The sequence below is a fragment of the Watersipora subatra genome, chromosome 8, assembly GCF_963576615.1.
Source record: "Watersipora subatra chromosome 8, tzWatSuba1.1, whole genome shotgun sequence".
NCBI classification, from domain to species: domain Eukaryota; kingdom Metazoa; phylum Bryozoa; class Gymnolaemata; order Cheilostomatida; family Watersiporidae; genus Watersipora; species Watersipora subatra.
This window is the reverse complement of record NC_088715.1, coordinates 59,218,020-59,234,251: the sequence shown is the minus strand read 5'-3', so window position 1 is coordinate 59,234,251 and position 16,232 is coordinate 59,218,020. Positions and strand designations below refer to the sequence as shown.

The following is a 16,232-nucleotide window of genomic DNA, read 5'->3' as shown; positions in this document are numbered from 1 at the left end:
GGTTTCACAGCGAGTGTCTCCTTAATAGAAAGCGCTTACTTACTGTTGCCTTTGTTTGCCATGACTATTTGTTCAATAATAGATAATAATAGATAGAAAGGCTTTTGACAAGATAATCTCATTCCTGCCAAGCAAGAGTTAATGAAAATTTTCATACTCCATGGACATGCATAAATAAACAAGAAATTTCATGATATTTTTGTGTACTATTCAAGAGTATTTTACAAAAAAATAACACCAAATTGTTTCATAATATATGTTGCAGACGCATAAAACATTTTGAAACAGTAAACAGTGAGTTAGTGTAGCTTGAAGTAACTCCTATCAAATTAGACCCAAACTTTATAACGAGCGGTTACCAGTAACAAGTAATAGCCTAAGAGCCAACGTTGAACAGTATCAAATTATGCTATCATAGAGTTAGTTCGCTTTAACAGGACAACTGCAACGGCAAACCTCAGGATATTATTAACGATGCTTTCACATAAGAAACCTTTCAATTCCAATATTGGCTTTGTATGTTGAAAGCGCCTTACTGATCAATGGAACTAAAACGAATTCATTATAAAAACCTATATAGAAGGATAAGCCTATATAGAAGGATAAACCTATATAGAAGGATAAACCTATATAGAAACATAAACCTACATAGAAGGATAAAACTATATAGAAGGATAAAACTATATAGAAGGATAAACCTATATAGAAAGATAAACCTATATAGAAGGATAAACCTGTATAAAAGGATAAACCTACATAGAAGGATAAACCTATATAGAAGAATAAACCTGTATAGAAGGATAAACCTATATAGAAGGATAAACCTATATAGAAGGATAAACCTATATAGAAGGATAAACCTATATAGAAGGATAAACCTATATAGAAGGATAAACCTATATAGAAGGATAAACCTATATAGAAGGATAAACCTATATAGAAGGATAAACCTATATAGAAGAATAAACCTACATATATAGAAGGATAAACCTACATAGAAGGATAAAGGTAAAACCTAGAGTGTGAAAACTGAGTTAATAAAGTGATTAATAATCGGTTAAAAAATATTAATAAGAATCATTAAACGGAGGTTCTATTGTTAGCTTCTCTTTGTGACAAAAAATATATGCACTGTACAGGGTTCTGTACGGTGGCAGAAATGTTCGAGTATTTTACTTTAAATTACATTAGATTAAGTTTAAATTGAACTCATTTATGGATTTAATTTAGTACTGTTGCATTTTAATTTTATGTTCTACCAGTTTTTTGTCACTCTCATCAATAAAACTGTAGAATTTCACTAAAATTCGTATGTAGAAGTAGAGATTTTACCGGAAATAACTATGCGCTAGTCACTCTGTTAGATGCTTGTATTTGTTTAATCAGTGAGCCTTACCTGACTTTGGCCCCCATAGCTGCCAGATTTGACTGCAAAATATTCCGTTCAACCTGCACACTCGCTAAATCAGCCTCGAGAGATTCTGTTCTTGCTCGACTTTGAGACCTCACGGCAGCGATCTCTTGGGTGTGAGAAGTATGATGACCTTCAGTTCTGCGTTCTGATTGTCTCAGAGCAAGAACTAACATAAGAAGAGAAAAGCTGCAGACATTTGCATGAATGAAATGATAACTTTAACTGTACAGCTGTGAACTTGTGTTATACAGACAATACTCATCCTCAGATTTATTTTTCAAAAAAGTTGTGAGACGCTAGGCCTTATTTAAAAAATGAGTAATTTTGAATGTTTCTAAAACCTTTGATTTGTGTTACCGCTGACACTTGTTAGCATGAGAGCACAACTTTATATATATACCGGTAGTTTATTCATTGAGGTTTAGTATAGAGATAGTTTATTTAAACATTTGGTCATAATAGCTGGCATATCTGTTATCGCTATGTGGACTCACAAAGGGTCAAAAGTCTTATCAGATTTATGTACATGGAGCTAACAGAAAATCCATGATAACGATTCCGATTTGTAAACTATGGCCAGTCATCTGAGAAAACAGCAATGAATGCTACGAGTTGACTAGAAGGGGGGGGGGGAGGGGGAGAAAGAGGGTGAGAATAGAGAGAGGAGAGAAAGAAGAAATGAGAGGGAGGAGGACTAGAGAAATGTAGCACACAAGGGCAACAAAGGGAAGCCAGAGGGAGGAGAAAGGAGGAGCTATGGAGAAGAGCCGTGGTGGGAGAAAATATGAAAATAGAGATAAACATCACCTACGCATATTATGTAATAACCAAGCATGAAATATTCAAAACCCGATGCCAACACGAATTATCTGGTTCCCAAAGTGGCAAAAGTCAAACGAGACTTATATTGTGAATCAAAATACGTTTCAAATATTTGTCTCGCGTATGACTGTGCTCAACCCTTGACAAGTTTGACAGGACTCACCTGTCTTAGCAAGATCTCTTTTAAGATTTAGGATTTGTAGTTCATATTGGGCAATTCTGTCCTTGTATTGGCCATGTATCTCCAACTCTACACCCTTTCGCTACCAAAGCACCAAGTTGTATTCTGCATTGCTGTCACTCGAGTTAACAGATTAAAATATGACGGAATTTAATTTCATCACAGCATTCCAGTTCATGCAAAATATTACCAGAAGAGCTATATCACATCAGATTTATTACCATATATTAATAGGGAAATATTGACTACGAAGTGGAATTATCCATGGTAACTGTTTACCAATGTCAGTTATGAGGACTGCCGGCGAATGTTCTAAATAAACAGGAAAGGCAGGGGCAGCCATTTTCAATCAGCGGTTGTAAATCTCAGAGGTTGAAAGGCGCTGACAAAGTCTTTTGACTAAACCGCTAAATAATCTGAATAACAACGTGTAAATAAGAACTAAAGTAGTAAATTATCTTGCGAACATCTATTTAGGAGTTGTACCACCATAGCAAAGGTAACATTAGGTATTTTTGGACAGGCCTTTACACCTTAGAGCACCCAAGAGCACAACTCCACAATTGTACAGAAAAGCTTGTACACCAACCTCCAAATCTATGTGGTTGGTGAATTTATTGATGTCATTTGTGAGAGAAGCCACCTGCTCTTCCTTGTCGCGTGCAAACTGAACCCGGTCTAGATAACTTCGTTGCAGCTCCTCAAACTTCTGAGAAATAAAATGGTTGTTTGGAATCAAAACCCCAACTCTAGCAAGCAAACCAGATACAAATTTGTCGAAGAAACAGCTAAAAACATGCAAAAATATGCCTCTGTTTGTGCTGACAAAACAAAATAGTTTCAATCAATATTTTTTTGGATAAATTTTGACACTGAATAGATGAAAAAACAACCAAAAATACACACAAAAATAATCTAAACACACCCAAGGTTGCAGATGATAAACAAATGCATTTTACTATCTTGTAATCATGTAATACTTTAAAAAAAAACGGATAAAACAATTTGCACTTTATAGCTCTTCTTTGTTTGTCAATTCAACTTTAAATAATATGTAATACTTTACCCAGAATTTCAGTTTTATTTACAACTAATACGCTTGACAGTCCCGTGCACTGTGAAACTTGGGCACTGTGAGAGATTGTCTCAGTTGCTACCAAATTAATTTCTTTACCGTGACATAATTACCTATATGATAAAACCTAATATTTATCAAAGCGCTTATAAATCTTCAAAACTCTTGAATCACACAATCTACATGTATAAAAAATATTTTGATACCAAATTATTCATCATAAAATATTACATCAGCTGATGTCATAAAAAATATCACAAATGCGTTACAGAATGAGATTGAACCCTTTTTCGGCCATTTTTAGAAGACCGTGAGCATGTTCGGGTCAGATGATTTATCAATATTTTTACAGTTAACGGCATCATTATTACTGATAAAATATGAATAATAATTTTCAGTAGTACTATTGTTTAATAACAATCACCCCAAGTCCATAGATATAAAATTAGTAAAAATTTGTAGTTGTAACGCGTCTAGCACGACTGGTCATTGCTAATAACAAACTGCGATAAAAAATAGAAGATTTTGCAAAGCGAAACTTTGGGATGAGTTGTTAACATATTTTTTACAGGCTCAACGCATCGAGACAATTGTTTCCTTTCATCTACAGATACCAAATAGTGATTTAGTGGTGTAGTGGTTGTAGTGCTAGACTATTAGTTGGGGTAACCGAGTTCAATCCCTTCCGGGTGAGGCAATTTTATTTCTAACGCTCTAGCCATGGTTGCGAACAGACGGACACTGCCCTTATTATAGTATAGATTTTAGTTGATATAATAACAGTTATATATAATAAATAAATAATGTTAAATATGTAATAAGTTTACCTGTTCTATGAAAGGTCATCTTTTATCATTGTGACAATATAAAAGGTCATCTTTTATCATTGTGACAATATAAAAGGTCATACAACGTTTATTAAAATCTAAACAAATGTGAAATAGTGGAGAACAAGAAGTGTTTGTAACCCAGAAACAGCCAGACCTATATTGAGCTAAAGTTCATGCCTAAAACTTGCGTTATGCTACAGACTTGAGCAAGAATGTAAACAGGAATTTGGAGTTGCCTACTCTTTGATACTGGATTAAGATTGCAGAATTTTGAAGATTTTAATAAACCCACAAAAGTTGTGAAAAATTTAAAACAATTAGATAATCGAAACAGAAAACCCGAATTCCTTTACTGAATCTTTTTAACAATATTCCCATTTACAGTTATGCTAACAGCAGTAAAGATAACAACACAAAGCTTTCATTTCATGTGCCACAGTAATAGGACACACCTAAGACAGCTATTAAACCAGGGGTTATATTTCACCAACAGACAACCTACCACGATCTCAACAAGGCGGGCTTTTGCTACATAAGCTATGAGTTATAGATCTCAAATAACAAGAACTGACAAAACAAAACTAGGTTGACACTTAATCTGGCACTACCATGTGCAAAGGAAATATCAAGTTCAGTTGGCACACTAACAATAGAATGGAAATTAAATTTATATATAAATCTCAAAGTCTGTGTGTATTGTGTATGTCCAGCTGTAGCGATTAAAATCTAATAGCAAAAAAAATCTGCATGGTATTGGATTAGAGCTTCAAACAACCAGTTTACAAGGCGACAATCTAACAGTCTAACCCATTAAGCCACACGGGATACAACAGATTAATCGAACAGATAGTCATTCCATCGGTTGAAATACGCATAACGGTGTTGTATTACCTGTAATGTCACTAAAGCTTGCTCTCACGTCTCTTAATAGTAAGTTTAGCACTAAACTAGCTTACTTAAATTAGCCAATGACAACTACATTACCTGCCGCTGTTTATAAGCTGTTTTTAATACCCATGCAATGCCGTGCATTCGCCTAGTCTTTACTATAATAAGATCCATGTCCCTCTGCCTGTCCAAAGCCACCCTGAGAGCATTAGGAAAAAGATTGCCCCGCACAGGAACCGAACTCAGATATTCCATTTTACAGCTAATCGCGCCACCACTGCGCTACTCAATCACCTTTACACATATAAGAATAATTGTGAACATAGTTATTACACCTGACAATCTCTCATGGCGTGCAGGAAAAGTAATAAAAATAAGAAAAAGAGTGTAATATGAGACAATAAAAAAGTTGAATACAAATATTTTTGAGACTCAGTTAAATTCCTTATAAGATAAGCAAATACAAAAATCATCTTGAACTTGAAGTTTCTTGGGTAAACTAGAAAATAAGTTCTGCACTGGTCAGTTACAATGACTGGTTGACTATATACAATTTACCACTACCTACCTGCAGTGTGTAATTTAGGCCATGATGCCAGCACAGACCTACCTGCAGTGCGTAAAATGAGCCATGATGCCAGCACAGACCTACCTGCAGTGCATAAAATGAGCCATGATGTCAGCACAGACCTACCTGCAGTGTGTAACTTAGGCCCCGATGTCAGTACAGACCTGCCCACAGTACGTAACGTGAGCTATGCTGTCAGAGCAGACTAACCTGCTGGATATCTCTCTTCACTAGCTCACTATTGGCTAACTTTTGTGTCAATCCTTGACACTCGCCAACAGACTCTGACAACTTGCCATCTAAATTTTCACATTCTCTCAGCTTCTCGGACAATCTGGCATCAAGGCCTTCCAACTTGCTTTGAACTGCACCTGTGAATAATATCAAAATGCTCATTTAATATTCATAGATGAGAGAAGCAACATTTACAAGGATTTCAACGCACAACTTTTTAAATTACTAACCAAGATTAATTTACTTTGTAATATATTAAAATGTCCCACAAAAGTTTGGTTTAGTAAGCACAAATTTTTTCAATGCTTGTCACATCTAACTAAACAGATTATTCGTCTGAGCTCCTGAAACTTTGTCTGACTAGCTGTAAAGCTGCGTTCACGCCAGCCCATTTGCAAATCGGGTTTCTGCATTCGATCTCTGAACGATTTTAGAGAAGCAATAGGGCAGATTTGTTTTGTTCACACCAGGCTGAGTTTGGGCGATTTTGCCAGTTTTTATTTGCAAAGCCAGATAACATTGTTCGATATATTTTGGGTGAGTCATGTTTTGCATTTTGTTGACTGTTTCCTACAATGTTTCTCGTGGACATTTTTGGCAAATTTACTGATTAATCAGCACTGCCCAGCTCATCACTAATAATGGATAACTATAGGGAGAACGATATTTTGCTAACATAATATGCTTCGACTATTATAGCAACGGCATTATAATTGAATTGCCACGTATGCTGACAAAGCGCAGAGAATAAGTAGCTGCATAATTATTGCAAAGGAATGATATAATAATTATCGCCAGGTGTTTGTTGCTTTTGTTGAATGAATTTCCCTATATCCTCCAGAATAAATTTAATGAGTTTCCATCAATTTAGTACATGTGAAAAAAGCAGGTTTATTTGTTCCTTATTCCGTAGTTACCCTGAAAAACCATTCAAGTAGTTTTGGCTCAAGCAGATAATATTAAAAATCGCCATTTTTTGAAAGTATGGACTCCCAAAAATAGCTTTCAAGCATGAGAAAACAACCCAACAAATCAGATATGAGCTAACTACTTTTTGTTGACCTAGATACGAGAGTGTGACATGCATAAGCAGTATTTATAGTAGAAACTATAGAGTACGGAGTGTAGTTGTCCCCCTTACCGCTGCAGCGCTTAAAAAGCTTGCATACACCAATCACTCTGGAATCTTGCTGCTTTACTCTCCCCTCCATGCTTGACAACATTCCTACCTGTGACTCATACCTGTGTGACAGCAAGACATCATGGTTAGGATATAGCCAGGGTTTTAGATTGACGAGTTTCATGGCCCAAGAGAACAAATGGTAGGAGGTGTGAAAAAAGAACGCAAGGCTTTTCTTTTAATTAAAACAGAAAAACATATAACAGCTAGAGCAAACGTCTTCAAATCACTTAATCAAAAAATCAAGGAAGATCTAGTAGTTATTGTAAGGGAGAGACTAAAGGAGAACCATAAAAAGATTGCCTAAAATGAGTAATAGTGAAGAGGTAAGTTAATAGTGAAGAGGTAAGTTAATACACGTCTTTTAATAGAAATAATGCTTAGACTTATGAAAGATGTTTCGTATTTTAGTCCGTTTGTTTCGTTTGTTTGAACAACAAAACAAAAATATAAACAGAAAAGCAAAGAGCAAAATTTGAATTTTACTGCGTGTTCATTTTGAATTTAGGGTGTCTGTTCATTTTCATACAATATTTTTTTGTTCAGATGACAACCGTTGGCCGACTCTTCGCATTGTTCTATAATTGGGAGTTAGCATATATCACACCAGCTACTAACAATTCAAGTTCTGTGTTTTCTGTATAAGGACATAGATTTTCAATCCGTAGTGATGTAACTAAACCTTTATATTTACACTCTTAATAACATTTATTCTGACCAAAACAAAACAACAATACAACATCCCCCTCCCACTCTCTTAGCCTCTTCAAGACGGCCAAAAAGGGTAACCAAACAAACATACCATCCATAGATTTTATTTGCTATTCCTCTGTTATCTCTTCTGCCCATGTGTACTTTTTCTATTTATTATGTAGTACTGGTTATGTGTTACTGCTTTCAATCATTACATGTATTTAGAATTTATGCAAATGTTATCTCTGAGTTTTGTGGTTGGTTGGAATGGATTAAGGCATTTATATGATAAAATTCATTTCTGCTTACAAAATTTTTTACTTATGAAAAAAACAGATTACAAAACAAATTAATTTCGTAAGCAGAGTTCGCACAGTACTACAATTAGCCATAATTGATTCATAAAAAATTGTTGGAGCTCTTTTGTAGTGCCAAGTTTGTCAACATTATCAAAAGAGAATAGATTTTAATGAAATGGCAACTGCTGGGAAAATTTTTGGTCGAAACAAATACTTCTTCCTCATATAGTAAATGAAACAATCGACAAACAAGCGACAATATGCATGAATAAATCAGCTTAGGTATTTATATATGTTACATGTTTATGCATTGACTTGTAGAGCTAAAGCCATGCGGACATCATTTACATATAAAGCACAGTTGTATATACACAAAATAAAGAAAATGCAATTATGGTAGTAAATTTTTGTAAAAAAACATTACATACTATTTTATTTATACACTTAAGACCATAACTTTGCTAGATTGCTAGTTGTTCATATGAAAATAGTTTAGCACCGATCCAGTGCTATTCATTAATAGCACTGATTACTTAAAAAAATTTTATAAAAAAATAATTGTTCATTCAAGAAAAAGATTAGTTCCCTTTGACAAATATACATTACAAAAACCACCATGACTTTAGTTTGTGACGGAAAGAATCTCAAATCTGCTCTTCAAGCGAGCAGCAGAAGACTTCAATTTGTTATGCAAATCTTACAGATATCCTGCTTGCAGACATTTTTAATGTTTGCTGCTACACAATCAAGGAAGCTAACATCCACCCCAAAACACAGCCATTGAGACCACATTAGCCTTTTTACCACCTTCCTCACTATTGGCTATCAACACCTTATGAATTTGTATCTAGACTAAGAGAAATTGTTACTATTACTAACACCAACCAGAGCACATGTCAGAACCAAGACTTACAAAGAATATAGCTCTTGTACGGCCAGCATTGCCTTCTCACACATTTCATCTTTCCATTTCTCTCTTGCCTTGCTTTCCACCAGTGTCAGCTGTAAATTTTTATTGGATGATTCTAACTTCTACAAACCACACAAAACTCATGAATAATTTCTTTGCGCTTGTTGAATGAGGAAGAAGCTACAAATCTATATATAAATCTCAGAGTTTGTCTGTTTGTCTGTCATTAGTGGGTCTGAAAATTTTTTAGGAATGAAAAATCTAGTTCACACTGGATTTGAACTCTAGAACATCCAGGTCTGCAGACAGGCATGCTAAACCACTAGACTACGTATCTAACTGGCTATAGTGCTGAATAATTGTGAGCATAATTATACACCTTCCAATCTTCAATGCTGATTGTTTAAAATGCTCACACTTCATCTAGCACGATTAAAATCAAACCATTTTTGTAACGCTGGTTCAAGTTACACTAACGGCTCTTATTCCAGCTCAAGTTACTCAAGTTACTCAAGTTCATGGGGTAAAGAAACTTAGCCAATGAAAATAAATGTTCCATGCAAAACTTTTTTATTACCCGTGCACCGCTGGGCATTCAGCTAGTCAAAAAACAACAAAGACAGAGTACCGACATACAATGGTGTGTGAAGTAGACTAGAACCTCTGGTGGAAAACTAAAATTTTCATTTATAGCATTGTTACTCATAGTGAATTTAGTCAATATCCATAAATTATATATTAAATTAATCCTCATTTTGTCCTGATTTCAAATATGTAAATTAAACAGCTGTAAAAATATATGTTTTTGAATGATTATGTAAGGTAAATCCTGAACACTTAACTGTTTAATGGGGTTGAAGATAGCAATCTGTACAAATATGATGACACCGCATACATTTATATTTGCTTGTTTCAAGTCATGTACATGTATGTGACTTGAAATAACCAAATAAAATGTATGCGGTGTGATCATATTTGTATTTGAAACAACGACAAATGAGGATTCATGGTACTGATAAATTCACAACGAGTAACATTGGTGTAAATAAAAGTTTTTGGGGTTCCAACAAAGGGGTCCAGTTTATTTCAAACACCGTTGTACATGAAGAGCGTACACTATATGTAAAACAGCTAAATCTACAACCGTGCCTTTGTATACATAGATATGCTATATCTCTGGTTCAGGAGTCGTGTGTTGGTAAAACATTGCAAAGAAATGCTCAACCATAAAGACATTACAGAAGCGATTAGAATTTTCGCTGATGTAATGTTCTCTCTATAGTGAAAATTCAAGGAGGTGAGTTAGTCTCTGTTCATAATTTGTTGCAGACGGTTTTCTATTCTGTTACACCAACATACTAGATCCACAATCATACATGTATGTATCAGTTTATGAAATTTCTGTGACTACAACCCTCAATTCGCTACCCTGACTCTTCCGCAATACTCCTTGAGTACCAACTTTTAAAAAATGTCTGTTCAACTCACTCAATAATTCCTGGTTTTTGTCTTCTAGTTTTGTGGTTTCACAATGTGGTTTAGTTTATAAACTTTCTATTACTACAACCTACAATCACTATCTCGACTACTCCTCAATATTATTAGATTATCAACTTTCAAAACACATTTGTTGAGCTCACTCAATAATTCCTGATTTCTGTTTTCTATTTTTCTTTTGGCACGTTATGAAAAACATCATTTTGTTGATGGTTGCTAATGCCAGTAAAGGGTTATACAGACATAAGAAGCCCTTATGTAACATCTGTAGAATCCTAACAATGGCTTAGCTGATTGCCTCGATTGCATGTACATATAAGTTTTTCTTGGCATTAGTAATAAGCAAACAAGTGATGTTTTTCATTACAAGCCAAAAGTAAAAAGTCACAAGGCGGAAATCAGGAATTATTGAGTGAGTTGAACAAATGTGTTTTGAAAGTTGGTTATCTAATAGAATTGAGGAGTCGGGATAGTGATTGTAGGTTGTAGCAATAGAAAGTTCATAAACCGAAACATACAATGGTAGACGCAGTATGTTGGTGTCACTTAATAGAAAACATAGTTTGTCAAATGCGTGGAAGAATAACTACCAATAATCTGGGCATAGTTTAAGTAGGATTTAGAAACTTGTAACTTAAATGTAGAAATGAGCAAGTTTGTATTTTCCAAGTGTATGTTGTAGGTTTCCTATAATATTGTGACACTGACCCTGTGAATGACTTGAAAACAAGGTCGTGTGATACAAAAGATTTGTGGGGTGAGCTGTAGTCAACTTTCATTGTCAAAAAACTATGCTCATGGTCTGATAACAATTGACAATTTCCACCAGTTCTGTATTGATAATAAAACAATTAATTTAAATTATTATGTAAATTATTGAAGCTTTATATGATGGCTACCAAATACTTGAGCACAATGACACTATGGTTTTGTGCTGAATAAATACAGCCATGGCATGCTTAAAAATTAGCTTACACAAAATTTTTGGGTGTTTTATCAGAAAGTATAGGTATTTTTCCATCATTTGCGATTGTTTTTGATATTTGAGATGATCTGACTGTCCGGATGTTTCAAGATTAAAATCGCTAAAACTTGATCGCGATTAAAATTCACCGAAGGAAATCAGGTGCAAAATGATGTCACTGGTTGTTACCATTACGATAGTTGATATAGGCTATTACGTTGAAATTGAAGCAACACCTGTCTCTATCCTATCTATCTATTTGCAGTTATAGATGTCATAATCACACTTTCACTTGATCTGATCATTGTAACCGTGATCAAATTTTATCGATTTCAATCTTAAAACGTCCTGGCAATCAGATCATCTCAAACATCAAAAACAATTGCAAATGATGGAAAAATACCTATACTTTCTGATAAAACACCCAAAAATTTTGTGTAAGCTAATTTTTAAGCATGCCATGGCTGTATTCATTCAGCACAAAACCATAGTGTCATTGTGCTCAAGTATTTGGTAGCCATCATATAAAGCTTCAATAATTTACATAATAATTTAAATTAATTGTTTTATTATCAATACAGAACTGGTAGAAATTGTCAATTGTTATCAGACCATGAGCATAGTTTTTTGACAATGAAAGTTGACTACAGCTCATCCCACAAATCTTTTGTATCACACAACCTTGTTTTCAAATCATACCGATACTTCCTGTTAAAACCTATAAAGATTTTGTGTAAGTTTATCTTTAAAGCCCTTATGAAACCCTTGTGTGTCAACACTTGTCAACGGGTATAAAAATGCAAGGGTAGAATTTAAACCAAAACCTGTAACTGGTTGACTACCACTGGAGATGAAACAAGACAAGTCACAAAAAGGGCAATATGAGGCGGGACAAGACAGCATGGACACTACTCGATACTTTGAAGTTCGAGTTAAATGGGGAAAAATGTTTTCTCATCTGACTCAACGTTCGAGCAAACTCGGCTACTCAGTTTTGCTTTGTTTTTTCGTGCTTCCGGTTCACAAGAAATTACAAAATTACGTCGCTTTGTGCATAATACAGAGCCAGTCTAATTCCGAAGTTTCAAGTCGTTTGGACAATTAGTTCTTAAGATATTGCCAAAATACCGAGGAAACTTCTAACCAAAACAAAAATAAAAAATGGCTGCCGACAGAATATTAGTTTCTAATTAAACACTGAGTAAAATTCTGCGTACCAAATGATCAAAATAGACAAAGCTAGAATGTTTCTTCTCCTCAGCAACAAAAGCTTCATACTAAAACTATGTGTTTTTCTATTCATAACAAATATACAAAATCTATCAGACTCGGTGTGCAACAACCATTATCATTTTGTCAAATCCATTTAGTAGTTAGCGTAAAAGAGAAAGTCAAGATATATGAAAAAACAAGCGCGAATTGGGTAGAGATGAAATGTATAAAATTATCCAATATACACAACAAGTCCACATCGTCTAAACTAGAATAGCTGCGTATCCCTATCACTTTCGATACCCAGACAGCGACCGGCTCCTGCATCTTCAAAACTACATGGCCATTCTCCAGCTATTCTCCAGCCATTCAATGTACATATGAAGGTAAAGCGCCACTAAAATAATTCATTATTGATTTATACTCTATTTGTTCATTTTAGTATATATGATTTACATTCTTAAATTTGTTATCATATAACACATTTGTTTTAATGCTGCATATATTTATCTGAATAATTTAATGCCAAGGTTTTGAGTAAATTGAATGAAATACAATTTATACTTATGAGAATATTTGCTCTAACACGTGACGGTTCTGACATGAATTAACTTTGTAGATCAAAGTAAAACTGTAACTGAATATAATAATTATATTAAATATAATTATTTTATTAATTATTTATGAATATTATTTTATTTACGTGTTATATATTATATTGTGATTATTTATTTGATTTATTTGTTTAATTATTGATGGATCCGAATAGATAATACTTGGCTAAGCTCTCCTCAGTTGGAGTAAAAAGATTTTTAGCAAACTTCAGGACACAATAATGCAGGTCTCGGCTACGGAAACGTTCAGCTGCTATTGGAAAACTGTTTAGCCAGTCATAACCTGTTTCTGTCGAGTGAGTAGAGTTATCTGCCCCTGTTTATCTTCAACTGACGCGGAGAGCTCCCGAATTTTGCTCTGAAGAGACTGCATCTGGCCTTCCATCATCACTTGATGCCTCCTCCACTCATCCCCCTCCTTTCTCTCAACCAGTTCTCGGGACTTTTGTTGAACCAGTAGCTGATAGACCTTGTACCTCCATCTACATTATAAATCATATAGGATGCCCCTCAGCATGCTTCTAGAACTTGGGGCTATGCTTGGAACTTACTTGGTGATGATTTTTAGAGGCCATTCTAAATAGCCTAACATAAAACAAGATTTTTATTAATCAATTTTTTAAATTTCAGATTGAAAAAACTTATATAATCTTATATAAATATATAATTTATATAGCTAATATATACTAGCATTATGCGGGGCGTTGCCTAGGATTCCTTTTATTTTAATCAGATAACTGGCAGCACGTGTGTAGGTTTTCGACGCAAATTGCTACACTGCTTTCACAACAGCAATCCATGGACTTGTTCGTTGAAAGAAATTGTCATTATTGTATGTGAAGGTGTCTGCTTGAGTTTATAATCAGGTGGGTGTTTAAAAGGTTGTCAGGAACCAGATGAGGTTTCAAAACCAAATATTATTGAGAATTTTATGAAAGGCGCAAAGCCTATGTGTGTGAAATTTAAATAAAATCAGCCAAAAAAATCTAGAAATGTGTAACGTTTACGCAAAATGACAGACAGATACAAACACAACAAAATGAAAACTCATTACACCAAGTTGTGTGAGAAAATGATGGAGAAAAGCAGTTAATATTAATATATTTATGTACTTGTCAAGTAATGTGTGGAGTCTGTCCTCATCCCTATCCTTCGGTCCACCAGTCCTGAGGCTATCCTGTTGCGCGGTAAGGATGCTATTTATGGAAGATACCCTTACGAGAAGAATTTCATTCTCATTCTCCAGTCTGTCACTAAAACAAACACCTGCACTGAATGTCACAAACAAATTCTCCAATTTTATCATTACAAATAGTTTTCAACTGTGGTCAGACTGTATTCTAATGAAATGATGGCACTGGTGATTAAAAAATATGACAAACTTTAAGAAAACTGCCAAGCGTGACACTTTTATATGTAAAATCAATTCACTGTTCCAAATCATGAAAATAATAATAAAAAGCAGAAAATAATAGCATGTAATAATATAAAATAATATATAAAATAAAATAATAGCATGAACAACAACAATCTTCACGGTGAGCCATACCTATCCATCTGTTTGTCCAAAGCCACAGATAGCGGTTGCAAAAAAATTGCTTTCAACAGGATTCGAACTCAGAACTTTTCGCTTCGTAAACCGATGCTCTATCACCCGCACCAATGAAGCAACTTGTTTGATTTTGAAATAATTATGCGGTTAATTATTACACCTGATGATCTCTCACAGCACACTGAACTACTAGGGTAGTAGTGACAATAACATGAACAATAACAATTACACACGCGGCCATAGCGACAGTTGACGAAAGTTTATAAAAAATGATCGTTTAACTCTTTCACTACCGCAATAAATTTTGACCGAATGATTATTCTGCCTGAACAAGTCAAACGAATTTTTCGAAAAACCGATATAGTGCTAGTATTTAAGCAATATCTTGAGAATCAAAACAGATATCGATTCACTGTAAAATTCATCTTATTCAGAACAAAAGTCTCTAAAAGATTAGTATAAAATTGTTTAGTGAATCCCACTCTCGCAAAATCTCTGACGCTTTATTTGCGTTGAACGAACACGGTGTGTTTCTTATTGCCATGATAACGATCTGGTTTTACCGTTTTGAAAAATAATTAGAAATGGAATCGTTGACCGAAAAAACTTTTTTGGTTGCACGTGATTGGCAACAAGGTTGTTTCACTGGAAACAAAATTTGATTGGTCTAGCCAACGTGTGGGCCTCGTAATAAAAAGAAAAGTGAAACCCTATTGATTAGCCAATACATCGGCTTACGGTCTGACTTATATAACCGCGAATTGTTGAATCCAAAATTTTTTTATTGGTTGCACCCGATTGGCAACAAGGTTGTTTCATTGGAGCCAAACTTTGATTAGTCTACCTAATATGTGGGCTTAGTGACGAAGAGAAAAATGAAACCCTATTGATAAGCCGATACATCGGCTTACGGTCTGTACTTATATAACCGCGAAAGCCGATACATCGGCTTACGGTAGTGAAAGAGTTAAATTTAAAACATGAAAAAAAGTAAACTATTTATCAGAAATAAGTCCTTGTCTGATACCTGACAACTGTGAAATAAAAAAATCCCAAATACATAGTTAACTTAAACATTTGGTTTCAGGATAAATGATCGTTTGATGGATTACAAAAGCAGCTTGCTATCCTTTCATCCTTTCCCTCCTTTCCCTTTAACATGGGCCAACAGCTTTTACAAATCCACAAATATTTGAAATTTTTTAATCCAAATCCACAAATTTTTTAAACAATTATCTTACCTAATCATCAGTGGTTGAAAATCTACGCATAAAATTCTCCATCAAGAATTTCAATGAG

The 16,232-nt window shown here is 34.5% G+C and overlaps 1 protein-coding gene across 1 annotated transcript in view; it reads right to left on the bottom strand.

Annotated features, from left to right (window-relative positions):
* LOC137401692 (coiled-coil alpha-helical rod protein 1-like) overlaps positions 1–16,232 on the bottom strand; it is a 41,726-nt gene that overhangs the window by 3,717 nt on the left and 21,777 nt on the right. The window contains exons 8-15 of the mRNA XM_068088151.1: positions 14,494–14,634; positions 13,665–13,863; positions 9,098–9,216; positions 7,154–7,254; positions 5,989–6,149; positions 3,007–3,126; positions 2,400–2,499; positions 1,397–1,580 (exon numbers count right to left, since the gene is read on the bottom strand). Of these exons, the coding sequence (XP_067944252.1) occupies positions 1,397–1,580; positions 2,400–2,499; positions 3,007–3,126; positions 5,989–6,149; positions 7,154–7,254; positions 9,098–9,216; positions 13,665–13,863; positions 14,494–14,634 (1,125 nt within the window). The remainder of the gene's footprint in view (positions 1–1,396; positions 1,581–2,399; positions 2,500–3,006; positions 3,127–5,988; positions 6,150–7,153; positions 7,255–9,097; positions 9,217–13,664; positions 13,864–14,493; positions 14,635–16,232) is intronic.